Source organism: Larimichthys crocea, chromosome VI (assembly GCF_000972845.2).
Source record: "Larimichthys crocea isolate SSNF chromosome VI, L_crocea_2.0, whole genome shotgun sequence".
NCBI classification, from domain to species: domain Eukaryota; kingdom Metazoa; phylum Chordata; class Actinopteri; family Sciaenidae; genus Larimichthys; species Larimichthys crocea.
Genome location: NC_040016.1, coordinates 7,270,981 through 7,298,934, shown reverse-complemented (window position 1 = coordinate 7,298,934; position 27,954 = coordinate 7,270,981). Strand labels below are relative to the sequence as shown.

The window sequence follows — 27,954 nt, the reverse complement described above, 5'->3', positions numbered from 1 at the left end:
TTTCAATTATTATTAAAAGCCAGAAATTAGAGAGCTCTGAAAAGTGTGCTGGAGAAATGTTCTAAAATTGATACTGAGATACTAATGATGATTATAGCAAGAAAAAAAAAGAACCCTATTCCTACAGATTTCCCTCGGGAATGTAAAGACGATCGTGATGAGTAAAGATGGATAACCAATTACTATGGAAATCGATTCAGATTAGTCGTTTCCCGGCTTTCTAGCAGCACGTTTACATGGCTCATATGTGTAAAAATGTTTAAGATGATATGGAATAAAAATGGGGGGGCGCATTGAACCAAACAAGTGCCGTAATTAAAGCAAACTAAAGTACGTTATCAGCTTATATGACAATCGTGTTGAAAGCTTTGGCTGTAATTTTCTGTAATTTGGTTCACTTCGTTGCGGCCTGCACTATTAGCCAGCTCCTAGTAGTTTTCTCTCTGGCAACTGTTTACTCTGACAACTCTAATCAGTTATTATTGTGATGTATTAAAAAATGGAGGGAAGCACAGCTCAGACCCAGCAAGGCTCGGCTGAGGTGCTGCAGCTTAAAAACACTCTGATATACAGAGAGGAGAAACCCCACGTTCAGGCTGCACAGATCAGAGTGAGTGCAGGCTTCCTTCTATTATGAAGTACGATACAAACTGCTATCAAAATTGCTCCTCGTCTAAAACTCATAGTGTGACAGCTGGTGATAAAGACTCTGTTCATCAAGAGTTTCTTTTTGTTGTTGTTGTAATAATGCATGGGGGCGTATGAAGGCCTGTCAAAATAAAAGTAATAGCAACTGTGCAATTGTGGGAAGTTTTACACTTAAAATATAAAACTATGTTTTGTAACGTTTGCATAAGAATGATCCTTGACAGTATATCAGTATATCATAAAAGGCGTGTGTGTAGGACTTAATGGCTTCTAGTAGGGACGTTCCAGACGACTAATTTCGCCGTTAATTAAGCAGAAATTCAAATGTAGACTACTCAACTTCCCCTAAAGTAAGAAAATGCTCAGAAAACACAGTCAGGCTTCAGTCACTCTGTTAGATATCCCGATATATATCCTGTTACAATGTCGTTTAAATGTCAGAGAAAGAGAGACACTGTTCATGTTATCGGATGAAGAGGGAGATTGCTCTCACTACTGTTTGATTGTTGAGGGATACGGGTGGGATTGTTTTTCTATTACTGGCTGGGTAAGTGGTCGTGTACACCGAATATTTTCCGTCATCCACCGAAGGCTGTCTGTCATTTTGACAGATTAACAGAGTATGTGCCTTCTACTGTAACATTAAGTACATGCAACCCTGTCAGTAACCACAGTGGATCACAAGTAGTACACTCCTCCTGTCTAGTTGGTGGTAAGTGTGGATAGTAATTAGCTATTATCTAGTCCTCTTGTTTTTAATCTTAGTCTCCATAAACTCCCATATTAAAATGTCCAACTTCACAGCAGAAATAAACATGATTAACTGTGTGGCCGCTTTGACTGACAGGTAAGTGCCTTTACAGATGGCTTATTTCAGAAACCTACAGGTAATGTTTAAAATACGACGTCCATTCTTACTGTGAGTGAGCTGGCTTGAAGTGAATACACTAAGATATTATAGCTTGTATTGCAGCACAATTGCAGTATAAATGTAATTGGTGGCGTAATAACATAATTGTATATAAGCGTGAATACATACAAAATGTTGACAGCAGCTTAGTGATTGAAGTTTCTATAGTTTCTATAGAAAGATAATTGTGATGTGGTCGATGAATGAGGTGGCAGATGAAGGGCAAGTAAGTGATAGTTGATAGATAATGTTTGCAGCAGCTCCAAGAAATGATGTTTGTATACAACTATTTGCAACAGAATTTCCCCTTTTTAGGCTATTAAGTGTGTCAACACAACATAATTATAAAAACAATTCAGTAATATACAAATGTAATTTTTAAGAAACAGGGTTGTACGGGGAGAGGAGAAGCAAGAAGTGTTCAATCTGTGTTTGTGTTTTTTCTCTCGACCTGACCTAATAAATTGATAATCTGTAAATTCTGTATATTAAATGTTTTTGTGATCAAACTATTTTACAAATTAAATGCTCATAAATACACTCTATATATGATGTGTGAGAAAACATAGCTTTCAGAGAGCAGCTAACTAAACATGGCCCGTCATTCAGCATATACAGCGAGCGTGACAGATGTTTAATTGTGTGATTTCTAGTTTCTCACTTAGCTTGACTTACCATACTGCAGATATTTTCTTTTCAACACCAGCTCTACTGTACTCTTTGCCCTGGATATTGTCACCTCAAACTGATTTGTTGTGTCAGATTAAAAGGTAGAGAGTAAACTCTGCTGGAAAAGAAGTAATAAATAGTTGGGACAATTACACACTAATGAAAACATAGTTATAATTATTCAGTTTTTTTTCTTGTCATATATTATGTAAAGACAGTCTTAACACACCGGACTATTCCGAGAATTTAAGCGCAGAAACAAATGACAAATTGATTAATCAACCAATGGAAAATTAGTCAAAATCAATAAATTCTGATTACTCATAGCAAAAAGTCAATCATGCTGTAGGTTTTATCTCTCTGACGGATTCGCTGCTTTTGTCTATTTTTGTATAACTGTAAACTGAATGTTTGTCCGTTTTGGGCTGTTGTGGACATTTGAAGAAACACATTTTAACTTTATACACAAGATAATTAATCCAATTATCTATTCCTATTTTTTCCTGATCTAACTACGTATGCTGATTAAAGATTGATTCAGGAATGCAGGATAATGCTGCACACTATGATCCTGGAGGTGGGACAGTTCAGCTTACAGCAACAATGCAATAAAACTGCAGTAAAACGAAACATTGAACGTTTTCCATTAGATCAATGTCATATTTTTCTCAGGCTGGGAAAAGCTGAGATGATGTGTTGAAAAAGCAGATCAGTGACAGATGGCAAGCTCCGTTTCGTGTATTGCACTAATTGCTTTTCAGTTTTCTGCTTTTGTGGCTCAAAATGAAGGTATTACCCTCAGACCACTTACAAATATGAACAAAAGAGCCGCATTATAAGTTTGATACATGTATCAATGCATCCTTTTTAAGGCCTATTACAGTCATTTGTCTTCCTTTCACCAGAAACATAGTGGCAGCCTCTTCTGAGCTCTCTCGTCCTTGTGTGCAGCTTAGCCCTGCTCTCTCCATTCATTTTCCTCAGGGCAGCCTTCCCCTACCTTTCTATTGATCTGCTGTGCAGCATCAACATGCTGGAGTGTCAATTAGAGAGCCCCTCCTGCCCATCTGTGAGAGGAGAGCTACAGCACATATCTAAAAGTTTCCCTGGCTGGCTTCGCCAAACCAACAGCTGCTCAGGTTTCAGAAGATGAACAGGGGAATAACCTTGCTGAGAATAAATATACATTTATTTCAGATGTATCCCTGTTTGTATTTATTATGCTCTTTTTGTTATACTGATTGGACTGTAAATTGCTTGAGCTGTGAAATTTCTGATGCGGCGTGGTAAAAAGAAATTGAGTTTCAAGGTATAGGGGCTGGTCTGCACAACACTCTCTTCATCTTCAAAGAGAACACCTCTTCAGTTCTTTCAGGTGAAGTGCATTTTAAGGGCAGGTGGGTTAAGAAAAGTGAAAGGGACACATCCCTCTCAGTGAAAAGAGACGGTGAAGAGTCTACAGTGTGTTTGCAGATCTTTCTGGATCACATCTACTCTTACTCTACTCTATAACTTTGCTGTTTATCTTCCATTAAAACACAAACCGTCTGTATACCTCCCTCAAATATCAACAGACCATTACATTACTTCCTAAATATCAAAATGGTCTGTGTACTCGTGTCTAAAACTAGTCTTGGTGACAGATGTGTAGGTGAAGCGAGAATGACACAGTGTAAAACAACACCCACACTCTCTCTTTGAGCACATTTTTTGTTTTATTTGTTGATATTTCAGTTGAAAATACTGAGCATGTTAAATCCTTCAAAATAAAGTTGCCAAAACAGACATGCAGAACTTAAACACAGAACATCTTTAAACTGTTAAAGATATATTATCATAAACAGACTTTTCAAAAAATGATCGTGTAACTTCAGATTCAGCTGCTGGTGTAGCTTGCGTGACCATGTAATCACACACACTTATTTGCCTGAAGGTTATTGTATGGCCTTTTGAAACAAACACGTATCGTACTCTGAAACACGCTTTTTGCACCTGAGGAAAGGTTGTTCTACCGATATGAATCTCCCATAATTCCCGCAGCTGTCTTTGACATTTTGTAGCTGATAAGCATTTTCGTTTGTTTTCCACAAGTCCTCCGTTGTACCGTGTTTATTGAGGTATGCCAACACGGGCTGATCTGTAAATATACACACGTTTTTGTCTTCTCATTCAGCGCCCTTGTACCTTGTTGTCCTTTTGAGTGCTGTGCTCATTGCAGTTGCTCAAAAGCAAACCAAAACTGAGCTTAGAGTTTACAGTGTGCCGTGCTTGAAATTTGTAATTTGAGCTACATGTTTGAGTCTGGGTTACATGCAGTAGATTACAGCTGAGTTCTGGAAATAAGATATGCAGTGAAAACATTGTGTGTAACCTGATTTCACTGAGTATGCTAATACAGCGCCTTTCATTCGGTTACCACATCACTACATGTCATGTTGAATAGAGCTCTGAAAGGTGGTTTAACTCTGGTGCTTAATTAAAACCGGATCCATAGGTTTCAACAGAGTGATGGTAGTTTCTGAAATGATTTATTCAGTGGATAAAGCCAGCCCACCCCCACGGATCTGAGATCTTTAAGATTAAAGAATGAAACACATCCTGGTCAAAGAGGAAACACTCTAAGATATTCATCTAGAACAAGACAAAACAAGCTGCTTAACACAAGGCTTGATGTAATCCTGTGTGGTGTAAGATCTTTTCCCTTCACTCGCACTTGAGACACTCCTTCAGATTGGTTAGCTGTTTTCCAGTCTGAGGTATGAGCTGTCTCCTCACCTCGCTCTTCCTTTGTACAAACATGTTTGATGACATATGTCTTGAAATCTGCAGTCTTGCACAACAGAGCTTTTCAATGTTTACAGCTGTATGTGCTGTATGTTTTTTTTTCTTTTTCTTTTGCCTATCTACACCGAGCCGTCTCCTCTGTGAATGCTATGATGTTTTGATATGCCGGTGCATGGTTTGTATTTGGTTGTGGGGGAGCTACGGTGAGTTGCCTGGGTTTCCAGTTGTCATCTGCTCTGCAGCAGTTAAAGTGGACCTGCAGTGAATCAACTCTGAAAAATTACTTCTCACTCAGTAGGAGATAGTTGGGTGTATTCAAAGGACCTTGTCACTTCCAATATGCTCTCAATGAATCTCAGCCATTGCCGATCCAAGGCTTCAATCCACTCTGCTGGAAAACCAATGTCTACAACCCTATTCTGTGACCGTGTGCAGGGAGATTGTTACTTCACAGCCTATTTCAGGTTCAGGGATGAACAGGGTGTAGATATGTACATACAAGATAGCTTGTAGTGCTGTATTTTATGTCTATATGGCATGCATGTATTCTGTGTGTCAACAGGGAAGAAAAGAGAAGAGAGGGAATGTAAGTGTCAGAGTGTGTACATATGCATTATAGAATAGGGGCTTAGAAAGTCAAAATCCAGCTTTAAATCTGCATTATGTACCTCGCCAGCTTGTTAACAGTCGAATCTGTACAGACACAGCAGTGAAACTGCTACAGAACTACATCAAAACAGATAAAGCAGTTCGTAGGTACGTAATCGGCAACTATTTAGACTGGTCAATTTTAAAGGAACAAATATTTGAGCGTCTCTATGGTGAGTTTTCTAGTCTTACCATTTACTGAACTGAATATTTTAGGTGTTATGGAAGCAGTTTGAAGACGTCACCTTGAACTTTTTGTCTAGTGACAAGTTTTCCATTACCTAGACTGTGGCGGCCAAGGGGCAACCTCAGTGGCTGTGAAGTGAAGCCACATATGCATACAGACTGACTTAAAAAACATAACTTCTCATAATAAAATCAGGCTTAAAACCTCAGTGGCTGTGAAGTGCTAAAAACTGCAGTTCCTCAAATAGCCACTTGAGGCAGGCTACAGAACGAGTCAATTTCCATAAGCCCCTATCTTTGTCCATTTTTAGATGAGCTGGAAGGTGGAAGAAGGACTATCCAGTCTTTATTCTGTTATTGGTCCCACCACAGTTTCATAATGAACCAAAAATAGTTTCACTTCTCAGGCACATCTTGGCGGAGCTATGTCGGCACACTGCTGAAGAGAGATTCAAAACAAATCACAGTGAGAAGCGGCTCAGAAACTGTTCAGGAATGTGTTATACAGTCTGTAGTTATAGAGCAAGTACACCTGCGTGGACACAAGGCAGAGAAAAATAAAGAGAAGGAGGCAGTGTTCAGCTCATGATTTAACCAGAACCACAACCAAATCAAACTCACAGTAAGTGTATGTAGAGCAGCTCGCTTAGGAAAAATGAAGAAATGAACATAAACTAGTTCATCTTTTGGTACTGTGAGATTAGTTTGAAAAAAAAAGAAAAGAAAGGTGAGCAGATAAAGTATTTTGTGAGGTGGAGAATTATTCATTTCCATTATCATTGTATAATCACCTGAAAATAAGAAACATCGTGTCAAAGCCCCTGGATGAACGGACCAGGCTTCTAAGGTCCACCCACCATAGGCTCGGAAAATCCTGTGGGTAACACAGTAATTAGTTGCACCTCCACTGAGGTATAACTGTCGTCAAAGAGCTGAAAGATTTCAACCTTTAAGTCTACAATGTATCGAAGTTCTGTTTCTATGTGATCAGTATGTGTAAAATATTTATAGTCCTTCATGGGCTAAATTACAGGCACCAGTGATCTGAATGAAATTTCATTCATTTTTGAAGATGTACAGTATCTTCTGCTGTGTTAATGGCCACTTAGAATCAAAGGTTCAGCTTAATGCAGTGATTTTTTAAGGTAGATATATTTTTTTTCTTCTTTCTAACTTTGGATATAAAAGCTGCACTAGATCTGTAATAACATAATTACAATTTAAACTCATTTCTGAGACCATACCCCCGTTGGTTGGTTTTACTTTTCTCCCCTGCAGGGCATACACTCAGACGTTCTTAAGAGACTCTGAGACCCACATGTGAATTCCATGATAATATATTTAATTGATTTTGCCTGTAGTAAGCAGAAATATTAAGGCAATGTTGGAGCAGTCCATTTGGCACAAAGAGGCTTCATCAGTAGCCTGCTCAGTCCCTTTGAACTCCCCTGTAAACCCTTATTGTTTCTAATGATTTGACCGGCTTTGAAGAAGTACTGTGGCAGCAGCGGTGATACATTTTTCCCGAAAATTATCATTTTTTAGCAAAGCTTCAACACAGAACAGCAACCTGACTACCACTGCCAATGCCAGCAGCACAATCTTTTACTATTGGAGCCATAAAACCGTTAAATAAAAAGAATCAACAGTGGATTGTCACAGTATTGTGAAAGAGGCTGAATACATCTGCTGACGAGGTTGGTAGGTGAATATGAAGCACAGAGATCAGACGCTTAACCCTATCAACCTTGAGAGTTCATGGAAACCTTTTGAATTCAAAATGGTCGACGTAGGAAGACTATATAAAAGAAAGAAATGAATTTGAGAGCAGAACTGTCTCTTCATTTCACATAATGCTGCAGTAAAAAGGTTAGGCAAAAAAACAGAAAGAAAAGCTCATGCCAATACCAATGCCTTTGCCTTTTTTCCTCTGCACTGTCTCACTACTCTTCTCTTTTTCATCTTTCAGGAATTCACTCTGAAGCCTGTGGACCTAAGCAGGCCTGAGGGCTCTGACATATACCAAATCCCTGCCCAAGGGATACGGGGGAGATTAAAAACTTCTGATTGAGGTCGAGAGCAAAGAAACACAGAGAGTGAAGGAGGGGAGAGACAGAGAGAAAAAGCTTATGCTTCACCTTTGTTCTTACTAATGCCCCAAGTGAAGGATCTCCATAGGCAGGTCTGTGAATAACAGCGGACACAAGAGCAGCTGCCCACCACTGTGGTCAGATGATGGAGTGACGGAGGACAAGAGAACAGGATTACATCCTGTGAAAGAGCCAAGCTCATATTCTACATTAATTGAATGCCTGAGAGAGAGGAGCGACATGAGAGGAAACCTTTTCTGTGCCAGCTGCTTCAAGAGGTATTGCAATTAACCCTCTGGCCATCATAAAATAATACCTGGCTTCTGTTGTTTTTCTGATTGCTGGGATTGGTTGCATGGTGTGGATGTCTGCTCGGGCTGTGGTCATGTTTCAGCCCCCGGCGTGTAGACTGGATCGGATTGGCTGTCAACGAAACAGCCTGATTGCGCCACCGCTGCTGCTGCTGCTTCTCTACAGCTCCCTCATGGCCACTCAGGCTGCCAAACCCAAAGGGCCAGGGCACACACATTTGAACTCCATCCGCATTGACGGGGATATCTCCTTAGGTGGGCTCTTCCCAGTACACGCCAGGGGCCATGATGGCAAGCCATGTGGGGAGCTGAAGAAGGAGAAGGGTATACACAGACTGGAGGCCATGCTCTTTGCCCTTGACCGCATCAATAATGACAATAATCTGCTCCCCAACATCACACTGGGGGCACGTGTGCTGGACACCTGTTCCAGGGACACACACGCCTTAGAGCAGTCACTCACCTTCGTCCAGGCCCTGATTGAGAAGGACGGGACAGATGTGAAATGTCTAGGCGGGGGGTCGCCAATCATCACCAAACCTGAGCGGGTGGTGGGCGTCATTGGAGCCTCCTCCAGCTCTGTCTCCATCATGGTGGCAAACATCCTACGCCTGTTTAAGGTAAGACATCAGCACACTTATTTAGTTTGTGCACTGAACAAAGAACAGGAGCTGCATCTGCTGTTGAACACCGTTGAAACCGTGTGATTTGTGATGTTTTTTGCTTTATTGATCCTCTTTATATATTTGTTTGAATAATTAATAACCCCAACTGAAAAACAACAGGAGCTGCAGAGCAGTGTGAGAGAATATGTGTTGGATATCTGCTGCCACGCAATGGACACTTTCATAACTTTAGAGAGAGGAGATCCTTTGTTAAATCTCATCACTCTCACTATTGCCCTGCAGGAGCTGGTTGCTAAGCAGTGTGAGGTATTGGTTGTCATAGTACAGAAGTGATTAATAGGAATACGACTTGATTTCATTTTTAACCCCTAGCCTTTCTTCCAATCATTCTTGTGTTTACATCTGCTTACACTGGGGGAGAAAATATGTCCTCTTCACATACATTTGAACATTTGATGAATTATTAAACACATATTTTATTTTCTAGCCAGCCAGCCATGGCAAACCTCTCTACTTTACTAAAGGTCTGATTGCTATTTACTGCTCGGGTCGCTGCAAAATAAGCCACCTTTCTTCGACTTTAAAAAGAATTCGTTTTCATAAAGTACTGTCATGTGTTCTGAATTGTTTCATGGACAATTACTCTTTTTAGTACGGATATTATGCACCAACATGTTTCAGATTATCGTGTTCTGCTTTTGCCTAAAAAGCCGATTTTTGACTCCAAAAGTACTAGTCTCACCTTGAACTCATATAAAAATTCATGCCTAATCCAAACAAGTATTTCCTCTTGTTTCCTTAAAAGTTCTGTAAGGCCAGCTGAGTCATTTTCCTATTTAAGGACACCTCAGCAGGCCAGGTGTTAACTCTCACCAAAATGGACTGTGACCTAATTGAAGATCTGCAGATTTGGTAATGAGCTGATGCGATTAGTCAATCAACATAATAATAATCTTTACCTGTTTTGAATATTGATTAATTGTTTAGGCCAGTGGGTTGTTCTTCACTACCTAATTATAACTCAGTTGTGAAGAATAGCTGCTTTTTCATCCCTTGAGGTTTTTTTTTTTTTGAAGATGTTCAGAGACCTTGAGCTCTGAGAAATTATGATGACAACAGTTCTCAGACCAAATCGATTAATTGAAGAAATATCTTGCTGATCAGTCAGTAGTAAACATAATCATTAGTCATAGCCATAAGAGATGGAAATTGAAAGCAGAACAGTGTGATGCATGCCCTGTTTCTTCACACTTGTTTCTGCTCACCCCTCCAATGCTGACTCTGGCACAGCTTCGTCTACTCTCTTCTAGCACGATCAACACCTTGCCATCACCATGCAGGACAGACGCTCTGCAGTGTGTCAGTATATTAATACCCAACTATAATTAAGACACAGACTTTTTTATTTGACTGCAGAAGATGCAAATGATAATTACGCATTGCCAATAAAATATGAGTTTCAAGGTAAAACATTCTTCTTACATCCTTCACATGTAGGAGTTTGGTGTGAGATGCCTGGTCTGTAGGTGTGCTGCACTATCGGGAAACTGGACCATGAATACTATAGTGTTAGTCATAACTCTAGGTGGGGTGTATTGATGTTGAATATTTAAAAGAAATAAGCAGATAGATGACAAGTAGGAACCACCTTGCTGAATGAAATCAGTATTAAGTATCATGGTGAGAGGATCTGGAAAACTCATTTTTATTTATTTATTTTATTAGTTAATCTAATACTCACCAGCAGCTGCCTGCAGTGCAGTATATGTATGATTTGATAAGCTCCCTCATTCAACTGTTGCAAACCACAAGGGATGTATCCTGCTTGTGGAGGCCCCCCCAATGTTAATCAGGCTGAAGCCGGTGCCACAGAATGCACAAGCGTTAAAGTTTTGTGCATCTTTTCTTCTTCTTCTTTTTTTTTCTTTTACGTTCTAATGTATGCATCTTATTCTCAGCCTGTATACTCCTCTATACACGTGTTTGCTTTATTTATACCCGTAGATAATACACATAATAATACACATAGTGAAGCATTCAAAGCCCTGTGCATGAACTCTATATTTCTTTCTGTCTCCCGCACTTAAAATATGCGTATATGCATGCTCACACAGGTAGGAGTCGGTGTGGGCCACAGTAATGAGTGTCTCCTGCAGCGCGTTCTTGATCCCACTCTCACATGGAAGCCTCAAATCCTTCGTCATTAAAACAGTGCTCGATCCCTCTTAATTAATGCACGTGAGCGCTGTTCTTGCATATTTAATTTTGGATTTCTCTGATCTCTTTCCTCTTTATCCTCAATGTATATATTAGCACTTCCCTCTTCTGCGTTTTTACATTCAGACAGCTGGAGGTTAATAAAGCAACTTCAGTCAGACGGCGGGTTGAGTAGATCAACACGGTGAGATTCTGCCCGTTCATCTTCAGTTACTATCACTCGGGGCTTCTGAGTTGCACTGTTGAAAATCAAACACTTACCCCGGCAGTCACTAATCAGTCAACATCCACTCTAATTGAATAACGGTCATTATAACGATCAAAAAAGAAAAAAGGCTCCTGTCGTGATGTAAAGCAGTCTGGTCAGTTATATAGATTAAACAGTAAACCTTTAATGGAGAGTGCTGTGTGGTCATTTAGGTGGGGTCTTGAGTTATGCCTTCCCGGAGATCCACGGATTAGCCAGATGCTGGCTGGTTCTCCTAGTCCACATGGACCTGCTTATGGCCTCTGGAAGGTGACTTTACGGCCATCTCATAACACACCATGCACCAGCAAGACATCATTTACTGCATGATCTCACATGCAGAGAGGAGAGGGACATCCGCGTCTACACTACACCGCGGCTAGACATAAATGTTTGCTTTAAATGCAGGCAATGTATGCGCACGAGTACAAACACAGCATACTGATGAAGACGGGCAGACTCTTAGACATGTAGACATGCGCATTACTGTATGCTTGTACAACCGCACACATGGCATGTGCAAAACTGAGCCACTCAAGCACGTTCACCACGTATATATAAACACTTCACACACAGAAACACAAGCATACACAAAAGCAATCAAGCATGTTTGCACGCAAACCACTTTAAACCCAATAGCAACCACCCTGGTGTAGTTAAGCAGGTTTAGAGAAAAGTGTTTCCTCAGCACTCGGCTGCATACAGATGTGGTCCAGAGCAGCTTGATGAATATTTTACTCCAGCCTTACGTAATGGTAACATGGGTACTAGGAGCTACAGCTCAAGAACATTTTAGTATAGTTCCCTGAGAAGTGGGAGCTGCTGTGACAAGCAGTTTGGGAAAAGATAATTCACGATCACGGACGAGCTACGTCGGATGATTGCATTATTCATTTGCGTAAGGGATGCATTCATGAAGTTGACACACATCACATATGACACTGCCAGGTCTGTTCTTCTTCTTCTTGACTGGAGTTTATCTCAGCAGGAGGTCCTGACAGGGATTTCCTTTTCAACTCAACCATAGCAAAAGTTTGACTCTTGCTCAGGGAAAAGAGAAAAAGTGCTTCTTTTTTTATATATATATAAATTTCATTTGTTTCATTCGGTAGAACAATAGAGAGGCAGTGACCCAGGAATAAGGAGTTCAGAGTGGTCTACCCTTTAAGGCTCAGTGGGAAGCGTTTTGGTGGCTGACATTACAGTTCACCGCTGGCTGAACTTTGTCTCACGTTCGCTGGAGCGGTTTCAGTCCAGGGACCACAGATGAGTAAAAGATTTACTAATTTAGAGGAAGAAAAGTAGAAGAATATGATTTCTCATGCAAGAGCACACATGCCTTCAGCATCCTACTCACTCTGACATTTCCCCCTCGCCCTTGGTTCATGCTCTTGTTTCACGTTGGAGACACAGAAGCTGACCTACTGAGTTATTGTTTATGTGCCTTCACAACTAACTAGCAATGGCAAATCATTTACCAGTCATGTATAAAAATGTCAGAAACAAAAAAAAAAGAACAACAACAATACAATAATACCCAAGCAATCTTTTTTTATTTTCACATTGACTCAGATCCGTGCTGTTACTACGCCGCACTTGCATGGCATTTCTGTACAGTAATTAGTGTTAGGCAGTTTAATTGGTCTAAACCCTCATGGGTCAAGTGCTTCAAACTGTCAACAAAAAGAATAGCAAATAATATTTAGTGCTGAATAAACCATATTATGAATAGTTGATTAGAGATCGCCCTGAGCTGTTATCTCTGAGACTTATTTTCTTATGAATTCTTGTGGGATTTTTTCATGATACCATCACTTGTAAAAGCATGTAAATAATGAAGGGAGTTTTGAATAACATTTTTTTAAGGCAGATCAATCAATCATAAATATACTGGCTGTTATAGCAAGTACTGTGATCTGATAGAGTTGATCAAGACATCTCTGATTTAAGTAGATATTTTTTGGCAAATAGCTGACACGGTAAAAAACAAAACAAAACAAATTTGGGCTCTTGAAAAAACACAGTCCACCTTTTTAAAAATCAAATTCATAGCCTGGAGTTGTTAGTGTTTGCTTTTAGTAGTGGAACTAGTACTATTATGACTCATTTCTGTTTATGCATATGCTTGGGGAAAAAACATCACTTTTAGTGAAAGTGCAATTACAGTTTGCAAGGTAAAAGCTATCAGCCTCGATGTTATTCATAGTATATATGTATAACAGACACCCAGTCACACAGCAGCCTGTGAGGAGGGATGTCAGATATCATTAGTGGCTGACAGTTTCTTTCACGATTCCTTGAATGAGCGGGCCGATCCATTCTGGAGCTGTTTTGTGGCCAAAGCTCCACCACATCCCCTCTTTCCCTGAGGTGCTCACCATCTGCTTTGTTGCAACCTCTTTTAGCGAGTTAATGGTTATTTCCCTCCAGTTGATCCTCCTGCTCCTGTAAACATTTTAGCTTCAGACCAATTTGGTAAAATTGGTGAATGTTAGTTTAGTGTGATTAGTTAATGTGCTACAAAACCTCAAACTTTTATCTCTTTGGCAGCAGAGGGAACTTGATTTTGGGTCTAGAAAAGAAAGAAAAGCTATGTTTAGTGTGTCTGTGACTCATAATTCAAGTACAACTTTTGTACCAAAGTGTAGCTATTCATGTTATATAAGTATATCTTAATTATGTGGATTAGAAATGTTCTGCAAGAACAATCTCTTTCTTGTCAGCTTTTCAAAACATATCATTTGAGCAGCATTTTGTCTTTTAGGTGCTCAGCTTGTGCGCATTTAAAGTGAAGCAATAAAGAACTTCTATAGAAAATGCAATCAAATCTACAAAAATGCTTTTCATGTTAATTTAGAATTTGGACTCAGACCTAATTAGAGAGAGATTTAAAAAAAATCTACTTGAATAATAGGATATTAATCTGGCTTCATAACTGTTTTACTCCTGCTTCACTACAAAAGGAATTTTAAGTTTGACAGTCCTTGAAATCCAGTATGAGAGGTTTTATTTTATGCAGTAATTATTCATTTTCAGTTTCATCACCGCCTGGTTGAGAATTAGTTACCCTGTTTATAGCGTTTCATCATTGGGTTGCACACACTTTTAATGACTGTGGAACAACCTAATAAACAGCACAGGTGATAATGTGGTTTCTTTTATAGCAGTCGATCTCAAAATATCCGGTACATTTCTTTTCATTTTAACCTTGTTATGGCCCTTGTATGGCGAATCCTTTTAAACAAGAAAAAACAGGTTTATGTCATGAAATTTCATGCTTCATCTCACCTTGTTCCGACTGCTTTTTCATTCCTCAATAAACCCTCGGGTGACACAGCAGAATGACGGCCCCGTGTCACAAATGATTTAGCAGCTCATTTCGGAGGAATGACAGCTAAATCAAGATAAACTGGTATCAACCTATCGAGGCATCGCACTTCAGCCAAACCCATTCATTCAATGAGCGGATGACAATAGGACAGTTAACACTGACTGCTTCACTATAAAGATATTAAAGACGTGTTTCTGTTCTTGCTGTACATGTAGTTTAATTTGATGCAAGAAGGTGACGTGTTTAGCTTTTTGTGAGAACAATTTGCCAAACACTGAATCAAAATCAGATACATACAGTATTACAGTAAAGGTTTGCAACTATTGTTAGATTTACTCATTTCAAATTAAAATATATATTATTCTTTGTTAGACATGAAGCAGGACTGTATCATTACTGCTTCTAACAGGGAAGCTGCAGCACAAATGGACAGATAGTAGGCTATAGGGCATTGTTACTTTAAAATTTTAAAATGAGAGCCATTTTGGCCAGAGCACTGTAAGTCATTGTGGGAGCTGCAGATAATAATCCTGCTCAGTTCAGGGAGGTGATATTTTTCCATTTTCTGTATTTTCCTATGCCATATTTTTTCCCACCTTCCTCTCACTGCCTTGTCTCTCCTCCAACTGCTTCATTAACAAAATGCTGACTATCTGATAGTGCTGCTATTAAGCCAACACTTTCTTTCCTCTTCTTTGATATTTCATTTACAGTAATAGTATTGATCTGTCTCAGTTTTTATTATTATTATCGGTCAGAAATGATTACCTTCCGTAACCCGTTGATATGTGACCGCCAGAGGGGCTTCAGCTTCATTGGCGTAATTTCATTCTGCTCAGGCACAAACTGCCTCTGCTCTGACTGTCTCAACACGTGAGAGGGACATTTTTTTCCCCTTCTGATTACCTGATCCTAAAAAACGACCCCCCCCCCCCAAACATTTCAGCTTTTCACAGACTGGCTCAGATTTGATGGATATGCAGCTGAGCCATTTTCTGCAGGTCTCACAGGCCTGTCAAGGTGTATGGCAGTTTGCCACCATGAATTGGCGCTGGCTGTTGATGGTTCCTAATCTTTTTGTCTTGTGGCCCCTTCAAGTGTCTGAGTCCTGAAAACAATGAATTACTCAGAAATCTATTAGAAACCATGCAAAGATCAAGGGAAATATTAAAAAGGATTAACAGCAGCCATTTAACTTCAGGGTTTTTTCCCCTGTTAGTCATTTTTGAAACACCTCAGACTCAGAGAAAATAGTTTTAGGTTATTTTTCTTTCCTGAATTTTGTGGTTGAGGTTAATTTAGATTGTCAGAGTAAACAACTGCCATGAAAACCATAATGACAGTTGTGGCTTTACTCTATAAAGCTCAACAATGATTTGCACACTCTACTGTATATCTGGAATTTCAATGGGTCATAATAAAGACACATATTTGTCTTATGGACCAGATCCTAAATCATCCTTGATACTATGCTTTCATCTCTACCTGTGTACAATGACAACTCAGAAATCTAAATTAAACTGAAACGTAGAGGACGATATTTAAAAGCAGCAAGTGCCCTTAAACTGCTACTCTTCCAGTGGGAGGATAAACATATTGTAATTTTCTGCACCGGAGGAGATACAACAGATAAGTATAAGCTTTACTATAAGTCCTTTTAAAGTGAAAATATTCAGAGCAGCAGATCCTGAAAGGTAACATATACAATCATGTTGATCACAGATTTGCGCTTTGTGGGTAGAGTGACAAACGCGTTGTGCAGCAACAACAACGTCGCATATATTGAGGAAGTGGTGGCCTGCCACAGTGAAAGTGAGCAGCAGAGACATTGCAGTCTTTAGTATAGCTTGATCTTGTGTTATTTTGCTGCTGGATGAGTAAGTGTTGATTCATGATGAGTCATTTGAAAAAAACACAAAGCCACGAGACAGACTCTCTGTCCCTGAGGCTCACAAAGCTGATATATATTATAAGTGATTTCTTTTTAAATCAGGTATAATTCTTGGTCATAATTCTTGTGATCCTTTTGATAGCCACTGTTTGCTTTGCTTGCATTAAAAAGACAAATTGCTGATGGCAGCTGTTGGCCGCCTCCTGTAGGATTTTTGTGCGCTGCATGTTGTGTTTTTCCGTATAATTATATTGCTTTACTATAATTATATTTTGCCTTAGTTGTGATGTTATCTCACCAAATTTGAGTGACTGTTTCTCTGTGCATATCAGAAGTAACAACATTTCTTTATCTTGGAGAGTTGACGAACGCACATCCAGACTCCAGATCTTCCACCATCTGTCAGTCTTCTTCACATGACAGGCACTGTGTTTGTGTGTGTGTGTGTGTGTGTGTGTGTGTGTGTGTGTGTGTGCTCCATATGTGTACAATGTGTTAATTGTGCATAAACAGTATGTTTAGTAATATTCAAATCTCCCCATCCGAATGGACAGATGTTTAGGTTAAAACATGATATCAAAAGAAAGCAAGTCTTTGCTCAATAGAATCTGCTGATGTTCATTTTATTTGAAGAAAAGTGACAGCTCTAGTATTTCTGTTGCTTTTAAACTGGTAAATCGCGACCTCGACTAATCCTATGAAAGTATAAACTATAATGTAGAATTGACGTTGTGTTCATCTGCAGGTCCTCAGCTGCCTCCCTAAAATGAAAAGCCAACAAGTTAACCTTGTTTTAGACCTCTGAATCATTGCTCGCATCTTTGATTTGTTCAGTAATTTGAAGCGAAATAAATGATTATCGGGCTACTGACAGGGGACTTCATATTTGTTTTTGTGGTAATGTTCCTCCAGGCAGTTGCATTTTTAAAAAGTAGCAAAGAGCCTTGCCTTTCTACACACTTTTTCTATCTGTGGTGTTGAATCCAGACCGCTAATTGAATTTTATTATGTCTTCTTCTCCTTCTTCATTATTTCTCCTCTGTCTCAGTATTATGATTTTCTGTTGGTGTTACAAAAAGATGAAAGCTTTTAGATGAAAGGTGACAGAGAAACACAGACACAGGTGGTGGACAAAATATGGCCTGTTGCAATTATACACAGTGAATTTTGCGTTTTGATAGATAAATACAGATTATATATTTAATTTTGATCCACTTTTCCACAGAAAACCACTTCTATTAAAGACAAAGTCCATCTCAAAACACACTGACACCGTTTATAATAGCTATTAGTGGTTTCCTAGCTTTTCCTCAAGAGCTGCACTCCAGTTTTAATTTTACATTTGTATTTTTTGTGATTTGTCTCTTGAAAAACTCACACAATGGAATAAAATGGACTCCTCAAGAAGTAATGTTTCTGTCACTGTGATTATAAAGTATCCACAGCAGATTTCAGAAGATACTGAAGCAGTAGAGCCACTTTGAGATCTATTTTTTGATGTTGTAACACAAAACGCTGAAAGCACACATTAAAAAGAACGGGACGAGCTGATTGTGAAGTAAATTTACTTGAGTACTGTACTTAAGTACAGTTTTTGAGTATCGTTACTTGCTACTTTTGAGCTTACGTCAGCTGATATGACCTTTTTTTTTTAAATTTTGAGAAAATTAACTGTTTCTGCTGATTCATGTATGGTTTGTCTTAGTCGTATTGCCATACAATCCATACAATGGAGGAAGAAACTGGAGAAACACATGGAGAAACTCCCACCGAGCAACTGTGGCCTTATCTCAAACACATGTTTGAGATGTTTGGCACAAAAACGGATTTGTTTCAGTTCAAATGTTTGTTGTGCGAAAAAAATCATATCACGGCCTACAAAAACTCGTCTTCCAACCTGAGAAAGCACGTCACAGTTTGTAAAGTAGCTACTGATGTTTAATGTTTGTTAAATTGCAGATGAACATTTGAAACGTAATTGTATGAGCTTGTAGTATCATAGTATTTCCTGAGATATTTTTTAAATACTTTTACTTAAGTAATATTTTGACTAAGGTACTTTGTATTTAAGTAATATTTTGACTAAGGTACTTTTACTTGTATTGGAGTAATATTTGACAAAGAGTATCTGTACTTTTACTCAAGTAGTGAAGTTGTGTACTCTGTTATTATTATTAGTTATTTAAGATTGAGTGGCTCTGTTTACAGAATATAGCAGAAATAGAAAATACAATAATAAAATACGTTATTGTTTTCATTAGTGTAAAATAACCTGACTGAGCCTGAACCTGAACATTTGTAATCGTTACTTGATGAGCCTTCCTCTTCTAAGGAGACCGCCATATTAAAGCACAATGGTTCTACGGTAGCCCAGAATGGACAAACTAGACACTGGCTCTAGATAGGGCATTTGATGTTTTTTTTTGCACGTTTCACAGACACTGCAGTTTCTCTTTTATGCTGGGATGGAGAGGGTGAAACAAGTGTTGCAATAGGGGCAGCTGTGGCTGTAGAGCACAGATCTTGTAGTAATCCGAGGGTCCCCTGACCACTGTCCTTGAGCAAATACTACACCATGGCCGCTCCCAATGGCTGTGATGTCAGTGTGTCAGTGTTTATATATAAGTGAGCTTAGAGTCATTGTGATTGCTTTGGTTTGGAAGAGCTGTATCCCTTCTGATGAGCTGTTGGCAGCCTCTGCTATCAGTGTAAGAATGTGCGTGTGTGAATGGGTGAAAGTGACAAGTGTTTGAATGCATAAATACATAAAGGAGGGACATAAATACATAAATACAAATCAATTGTTCATTTACTAATCCACAATGACGCCACTAGACGCCACTAAATATATTTTGGAATATTGTTTGGATTTAAATATGAGCTGTATGTCCTGTGTCTACATGTATAATCTTTATCGTGATAGATGTATGGATATAGGGAATATGTCATTTATGCAACTATGCGACTATGTCATGTATTTGCAACAGTTAGGCGAGTAGTTTATAATCACTTATTAATAATCAACAACAGTTTTGAGAATAGATTAATGGTTTAATTTGTCATTTTTATGCCAACATGCCAAAAATTCACTGGATGCAAATTCAACCTTAAATATGAATATTTGGTTTTCTTAGTCGTCTGACAATACATTTAATATTGTATATTGAAAATAATTGTGATTATTACATGATGAAAGCTATTTTTAGTTGTAGCTTTAAATTATAATCATACTGTCCAGCTCTAAATGCTATCTAAATCTATTTAGATAATCTGAGCAACCAGACACAGTCGAGCACGGCCTTGTTCTCTCTCCACTTCTTCAAAGCTGCAGTGAACACAACACACACACACTCTTTCTTCCACTCACTGTTTTCTTCTCTCCATCTAATACATCTCTAAACTAATACATGTTTCACACGCACGCACGCACGCACGCACGCACGCACGCACGCACACACACACACACACACACACACACACACACACACACGTTCTTTTCTAAGCAATGTTGTAAAAGTTGTTTTAGAAAATGAGGTAAAAGGAGACAAAGCAGGCTGTGGGGGGAAAGTGGCGTCCCCATACATAAACATAAATTACAACACTTCACAAAATCACAAAATGCTGTCAACACCCACCATACATTATTGATATCTAACAATGTAGCTGTGCAAAACTGGGATGGTTTAACATTTAATAGGGTTGCAAATGCATCACAGACAAAAACACAGGTTCACTTTCTCCGTCTTGCTACCAGTTTAACATGGTACCAATGAGCCTGCCTCAACTTTTGGTGGAGAGTTTTGGACTGTTAATGTTTGATTGATGTAGAAAATAATCATCCGATTAAAGAGTAATGAAAGTAACCATGAGTTGCAATTTCACCCAGGTCTACATTGAGTATTTAATAGCCAATCTGAGCTAGAGGAGTGAAGCAAAGACACACTGCATTGAATTACTTTTTAACTGAAGAATGGCAATTGAATGCAGTAGCACAGTTTACAGTGTGTCGATGGCCTGCCTGTAACCATGGTGATCTTTGGCATGTGCTAATCTTGCTGTGAAAAACTATGAGTGTAATGATTTGATATTGGGCTACACAAGCTTGATTAAATATTGAAATAATGACCAGATTTACAGATCACTGATGCTTTGGAGTTGGACACATGCTGATAGCTAAACTGCTGATTATAGATCTTTAAAGGTCTGTATTACACCTTTCCCATATATATATATAGATATATATTATGAAAAAGTTTGATGTGGTTTCATTATTGGACAAGATGATATATTGATCTTTGATGGTCAGGGTCAGCATTTGGTGGCTTAGCTATGCTCCTTTCATCCTTATCATTCCCACAACACCTCTACAGCTGATTACAGCTGCTTACTGATCACTGCTGTAATAGACTGGTGTCAGACAGGGAAAAGGCCAGGCTGTGCCCACAAAACATAATCAGCTGTCTATGGGAAGCCTGAGCGCTTCTTATCAAGCGGCTTGGCTGAGCTGCACAGATCGATTGTCAAGTTGCTGTAATGTCAAGGATGGAGAGAGAAGTTAAATCCTGTTATGGCACTTTCATTATTATTATTTTTTTCACAGTGACATGTAGTTCATGAAATTGGACCCATCATAACCTCTCAAAAAAATAAATAAAAATGACCCAGTGTTTCTTTTGCTGCTGCTGGAGTATGGTTGAGTGAGTAATTATTTAGGCTTGTTTTCAGGACACCTTTAACAACAGGCAATTTGGTTTGACCTATAGTGATTGTCAGTCTGACACTGAAATTGACAAATGCCAAACAGTGCAAAGAAACTGCAAACACTGTCTGTTTTCCCTCTCTGCCCAAGCTCTTGTGTGCTCATACATGCACATATTAGCAATGTGGGCACGCCGGTGCTTGTGTTTGTGCTTAAGTGCTTCCAACCCGTCTATTTGTGAAAAGGCCACTGGACCTGTCGGGAATTGTGGAAGAGCATTTGTCACCCCCCTCCCAGTATGTACTTTTCTCAGTCTGATGACAGTCTGCAGTGAAGCATGAGAGAGACCATTACACACATGTCTAGCGCGCTCTAGATGATGAAGAGATCTGGGAACCCATCGTCCCATGGAAACTGCCTCTGGCTGAGATTCTGCATCCAGAGGATGCCAAGCTTTGCTGATAGCACCTACACATGGTGGGACCTACCGCAAGACCAGTCTGTGTCATGCTCAAGTGTTAGTAACGAAATGAAAGAAATACAGTGCTCCTGCTACTGAAGGAAAAAGGAAGTACAAAGAGTGGCTTTTCTAAAGGTTTTTAAAGAAACACTAGACAAGATATTTGACATGATACTGTATTTTATATTTATAATACTTAAATAATATTTGATATATATATTATCATGGCCACAAAAGAGGAGCACATTAAGAAAATACAATTGCACTTTTGAGTTGCCAATTGCGAAAACGAACAGTGGTATGGCGTATTTACTGTCAGATCTTGACCTCTCAATATCCAAAGACGATCCACATTTTTGCCCAGAGTATATTAGTCGGGAGGCAGCAGAGGCAGGACTGCTAAGATGGCATCCCGAGCCACCACATATGGCTGAAAACTGTGGGTGGCGTTGCAGATTTGACATCCATATTTTTTTTACAACAGACTAGATAAGCCCTGTTAGCCTGACAGTTGCTGATCATTTGTGGTCCCTACCAGCAGTCAGCAGTCGGTATAGAGTATAAGCAAACAGCTATAACGATCAATTTCCAGCCAAATATTCCAGCCAAAGTTACACTTTGAAAGGAGAGGGAGAGTTAGTGATGACTCATGTTTTTAAAGAAAAGAAAAAGATGAAATATTTTGGATTCTCAGCAATTATAATGACTTGAAGAACAAGACTTTGATCTTTGATCAAAATATAATACAGCGTTATGTGGTTCATTTGAATTTCAAGGACTTTTTAATCACTTTGACAAAAAGGGGTATCTTCAAGGTATTCTAGTACTTGCAGTACTGTCATGAAATGATACAAAAAACAACCAGTTTGACGACCTAAATAATAATATAATCATAATATAATTCAGTTCACATTTTTTTAGTTGCTCCTACAACATGCAGACTTTTTAAATAACAAACATTCTAGCATACAGTAGGTGTTTATTGTGAAAATGAATACCCATTATAACAATCCATTGGGTTTCATTTACTTTTACGGTGACGTTAAATGCCAGGCTCACTCTCTCTTTGAGATAACTGCATCAATGAAGCAATTAGGGGAATTCTGACTGCTCAGAATGTTAAGCAGTCACATAGCGTGTCCGCCTGATCGATTCTCACCGATATCTTGTCAGCTGCTTCAGTGGGGGAAACATCTGTCCTACGAGGCTGGGAGCACAAAGGGTGGGAGTCTTGAAGTTTCTCACGATTCAGTTTCGATTCGGAGTGCTTTAACAGACGATGGCAATGAAGAGGATCAACACTTTCATATATCTGTTAATTATAAGGCCCTAACAAACTTAATGAGAGGTAGCCAAATCGAAGAGGTGTATCTTTAGGGAAATGATTATATGTTTTTTTCCCCCCAGTATTAAAACCTCTGTGGTTCTTAAGGGTTGAGCTAGTATTAAAACCATTAAGACAAAATACATGAGCAGTTACAACAATCTTGCTTTGTCAGATTTAAAAACAGAACCAGTGTTACAGTTCAGTAAATCTAAACCAGCAGTCATTTAAAGTTTCACTTGAACAACTTTCACAACCCATTGCATTTCCTCTCAGAAGAAATAAATTACAACCCCCCCAGGTATTAAGTATTGTCACATTTTCTACAAAGTTCCTATCTTTTATTAGCACAACAAAAGTGTAATAACTGGCATGACATGGTTCACCTTCATTCAGAGAGAGAAATCAGTCTTTTGTCACGCGAACCATGGACAAACCTTGGATGAATAAGTCATTGTAGCTGTCGTTTCTGAACAAAACCAACTTATTTTTTCAACAAGCTGTTTGCCTGTCATCACTCGCTGCTTTTCTCGCTGTCTGAACCTCGGCGACTGTTGCAGCTCAGCTGTCACTCCAAGAGAGACGTGGTGTTGTGCTGCGTCATGTATATGCACATACGCTATTGGATAAGACGCAACAACAGTCCAGCCTGCTGTTGACAGCTCGGTCTGATGAAACAGCTGTAGACTGCTCAGGCCTCATCTTTAATTAACCCCCCCCCCACAACTCAGACATCAACTTACCAGAGGGTGAGAAACAGGAGGAGTAGCCAGACTGTGTGATTAGAGTCAACTTTGAGAAACTGAAGCTTATGTGCACTATATCTCTGACTTGGTTTGGTCCAACTATAGGCAACTGCATAATTCAGCATTGCAATTAAGCATTAATTTACCTTTTTATATTTGATATATTAAAGCTGCAGTGCAACTGCTATACAAATTTAAAATAAAAACAAATAAAAAAAACACTTTTTGGCATATTTGATGAACCTGTCACTATTGCATTACAAGTAGTACACGAGACAGGTTCCTCTGGCTTCTTCTACTGCTCCTGGCATTTGCAGAAATCCACCATGCCTGAATGAAAACAACCAGTCAGAGCCAGAAAGAGTCTTTAACACAGTGGCAGTCACCACTCGTGCACCCGATGCAAAGCCCCCATCCCCCACACTTGCTCTTACTCAGTCAAGCTGACTATTATCAGCGTGCGGCTTTAGGTGGAAGCCACTGCTCCTAACAGCCTACAGCACAAAATATGTGAACGCGGAGCCCTGGCCTCGTTGTGTTCAATGCCATCGTGCTCATATTGATGAGTGGCAAAGAGACATGTTGACCAACAGTGGGGAATACATTTTGTAGAGGGACAGCGGTGGGTGGTTGGTGTCTTTTAGACGGGCAGCAGCTGCCTCTGAAGCCTGGGGCGCTCTACCCTGGAGCTCTGAAGCTCTGCAGTGGCGTGTTTGAGAGGAGAGGGTACAGGGGCTCACAGCATGGAGAGTGAGTCCTGCGAGGGATGAGGTTTTGCAGGGCAAGCAGATCCTTCTGCTGTGGTTTAACTTGTGAGTTTGATGGGAGAGTCTTAGGAGACAAGTATGAACAGCAGAAAAATGGCTTTGCATTGTGTATGTTGAAATGTTGCCCACTCCAGTTTAAAGAACTAGAATGGGAGTATATCCATGATGTTAACTTGCTTTATTTGATCGGCAGGGTAAATAAGATTACATCACAAAGTTACAAGTTAAAGATTATATTCATAACTTTGTTACCATAGTGGACTCAACTCTCTAACCAATGAAAGTGACTTCACTTTGTTAAATACAAGAGTCCAGTCCGACTGTGGTGAGTTGTCAACTAAAGAGTTTTTTAGTGTTGATGTTAAATAAATTAAAATAATATTGCATTGCATCTTAAAAACTTTAACTTTATTTATTCTTTTACATCAGGAAAGTATAGCTCTGTAGATCAGAGACAATCCCAAAAATTCATGCCAGAAAATAGATCTTTCCACGATAATGATCGCTTAACTTCATAACTCGTCTCGCACATTTTCAGCTGTGATATCTTGTTCTGCTTTGATCTTCAACAGTTTCTTGGGCCTAACATCAGATTTTTATTTTTTGTTGTTGTAAGAAAAAATCACTTTAAGTTTGTGGTAGAGTTTTAAATACTAATAAATAAGTAATGTTTTTGGTTTGTTTTTAGCAGGCTAAAGAAAATTATTATAATTGATTATAATTGATATTCTGTCTGACTTTTTAGTAATTTTTCAAAACCTGCTCGACTGATCGAGTGCTGTAATGATACTAGTATCAGTATAGTTAGTATAATAATAATAATCATAATACAACAATAATTATGATGATTCAGGAAACAAAATGTAATTATAGTTTTGGACATTTACAAACTAGAGACTGAAAAAGAGTTTATGATTTTCTTTAAAATTTTCTTCTAAATCTCTTAACTAGATAAAAGTTATTTGTTTAAAGTTTACTTTTACTTTAATGGGAAACTCCACTATAATTATTTGTTTGTTGTTTGTTATTTGTTTTTAAGAGTTTTGTAGAGGCTAAAGGTACTAAGAATTTTAAAATATATTTTATTCATTACTCCTCTCTGAGTTTGACCATTTGAGGGTTAAGTTTCAAGCAGTGATGCAATGTCTAAACTTCATTCTCATGTCTACAGTGACCAGACAACTCTTGTCTGGTGATACAGACAGGAAGCAGTACTATCAGAAAAAAGGTTTCTAAAGTAATTATTATAGTAGCATCAACAATTCTCCTTATAACTCCTTATCTTTGACAGACTATAGTCTGACTAGAGTAAACACTGATTGTGTGGTTGATGCATCTATTTCCCTGTAAGAATAGGAATGAAAGATATTCTAGCTTTCTAGGAGATATAATCCAAAAGATATGTGAATGTGTAATATGGAGGAAGATAATAAAACATGGTCCAGATTCAAATGGATATCCTGAAATATGGTTTGTTTCAATTTAAATTCTTTATTTTATAACTAAATGTTCATATTAGAGATTATACCTTCAGTATATATAATAAAATATGTGTTTAACAACAAATAAACGTGTTAAAACTAAAAAAAACCTTAATATTTCTTGATTATGCAGGCACACTCTTTTAAAAACGTATCTAATTATTATCCAAAGCTGCATATTTCAGCTGACATCGACTAAAATAATTCTTATAGTATGATTAAAACACCATATTGCTGAGCATCAGCATGCTGTAGAGATCTTTTTTTTTTATCTTATTGGTGAACTTGTTCAATTACTGTAGAAAAAAAGACAGGAGACAAAGAACCACAAATAAACCCTTTGAACATTGTGAACCCCATAATCAAGAGATGGAGGAAATATGTTGCCACCAGGACCTCACCTAGATCATGCTGTCCCTCCAAGATAGATGATAGTGTAAGAGGGAGGCTCATCGGGGAAGCCAAGAGGCCATAGCAACCTTAAAGCAAGGGCAGCACTGTGTGTTAGAGTCTAGCCACTGTGTGTTTTTTAAAAACCCTTTGAGTGTCTGGTGTTGTTCTGGGCTCAATGGTGAGATGGAAAATGGAGACTGTTTCAAGTTTTAATTGCTGAAGAAGACATCAGCCACGACAAGGGAGCAGGCACACTGTACAGCCTGATGAAACATGGTTAAAAGATTTTTGGTATTAATTGCAAAAGAAAGTTTTGGCATACAGCCAATCAGTGCACTGTAAATCTGTGGCGCATCACTAAAGATGCATCACTTCACACCCTTCAAATCCACAGAGTATAGTGTCTGCTGCTAAACAGGATGAAAAGAGCATCACGCCGTGGGCTTGTCTTCAGCAGGGACAAAAGCTTTGGTCAGGCTGGAGGGGAAAATGAATAGTTCCAAATACCAAACATACGCTAAGCTGTGAAAACAATCTGCTGGCCTCTGCACAAAACTGAACACTAAAGAAGGATTTCATTTTTCAACATCACAACAATCTCAGACACCAAACCAAATGAATGGACTGTATGAACAGTATTAAGATGGAAACGGAGAGAAATTGATGCATCTCGGTGAAAAACCACGTTTGCCTTCTTTTGTCTTTGTCTTTGTATAAAACTGTTCCTGATTCCTTCAACTCATTAGAAACGTTCTGTTCCGCTCCCTGTAAAAACAAGCCTGATAATGTCACCAAGGTTGTCTAATGACCCTTGGTGTTCGCTGTAGTTTATCCAATTGCATTATATAGTGTAGGATCCAGGATTTTTGCAGCCTGTCTCATGCTAGAGACTAAAAGTCAGACTGATTGCTTCTCTTGCTTTAATTTAGATCAGACATCCCTTCATGTATCTTTTGCAAGTCCCACAATAATTGCTGCCCCTTGAAAGGAAAGTTCCCAGTTCATTTCAACTGAGTTATGATAGCATTATACTCACCAGCCTAATTGCTGAGATGTTGGAGCACAGCAACATTCCTACAGTTTGTATATAAATATAAAAGAAAGTTAAAACACAGCCATGACGTCTTCTTGGAAATGTTACAATGCATTCTCCAGATCTCGGGGATTATCTTGTTGAGTGCATGTTAGTATTACAAACAGGAATGAAGTCCAAAACTTGAAAAATAACATCAAAGTTGACATAAAGTCAACTTGTCCTTAATGATAGCCTGAATTTAAATGAGATGTTGGAACAGCCTTATAAACTCTTACTGCTTAAGTGAAGCTCGCATCCATCTCTCCCAAGTGTTAACCGAAAGCTGTGAATACTTGTGCATCAAAGGTGTCCCAGTTTGAGCACGCTGTTAAACACACACATACTCTGCACAAAGAGCAACTGACAGTACACCACAGCAAGCAAAAAAAGAAAAAAAAACCTTCTGGCAGAGTGCTGCAGGATGACGCAACAAGGTGTGCAATTGTTCACA

General features: G+C 38.9%; 1 protein-coding gene across 1 annotated transcript in view; it reads left to right on the top strand.

Moving 5' to 3' along the window:
- Positions 1–27,954, top strand: part of LOC104928308 (metabotropic glutamate receptor 4-like) — a 153,576-nt gene that overhangs the window by 26,971 nt on the left and 98,651 nt on the right. The window contains exon 2 of the mRNA XM_027279098.1: positions 7,815–8,866. Within this exon, the coding sequence (XP_027134899.1) occupies positions 8,291–8,866 (576 nt within the window). The 5' untranslated portion in view covers positions 7,815–8,290. The remainder of the gene's footprint in view (positions 1–7,814; positions 8,867–27,954) is intronic.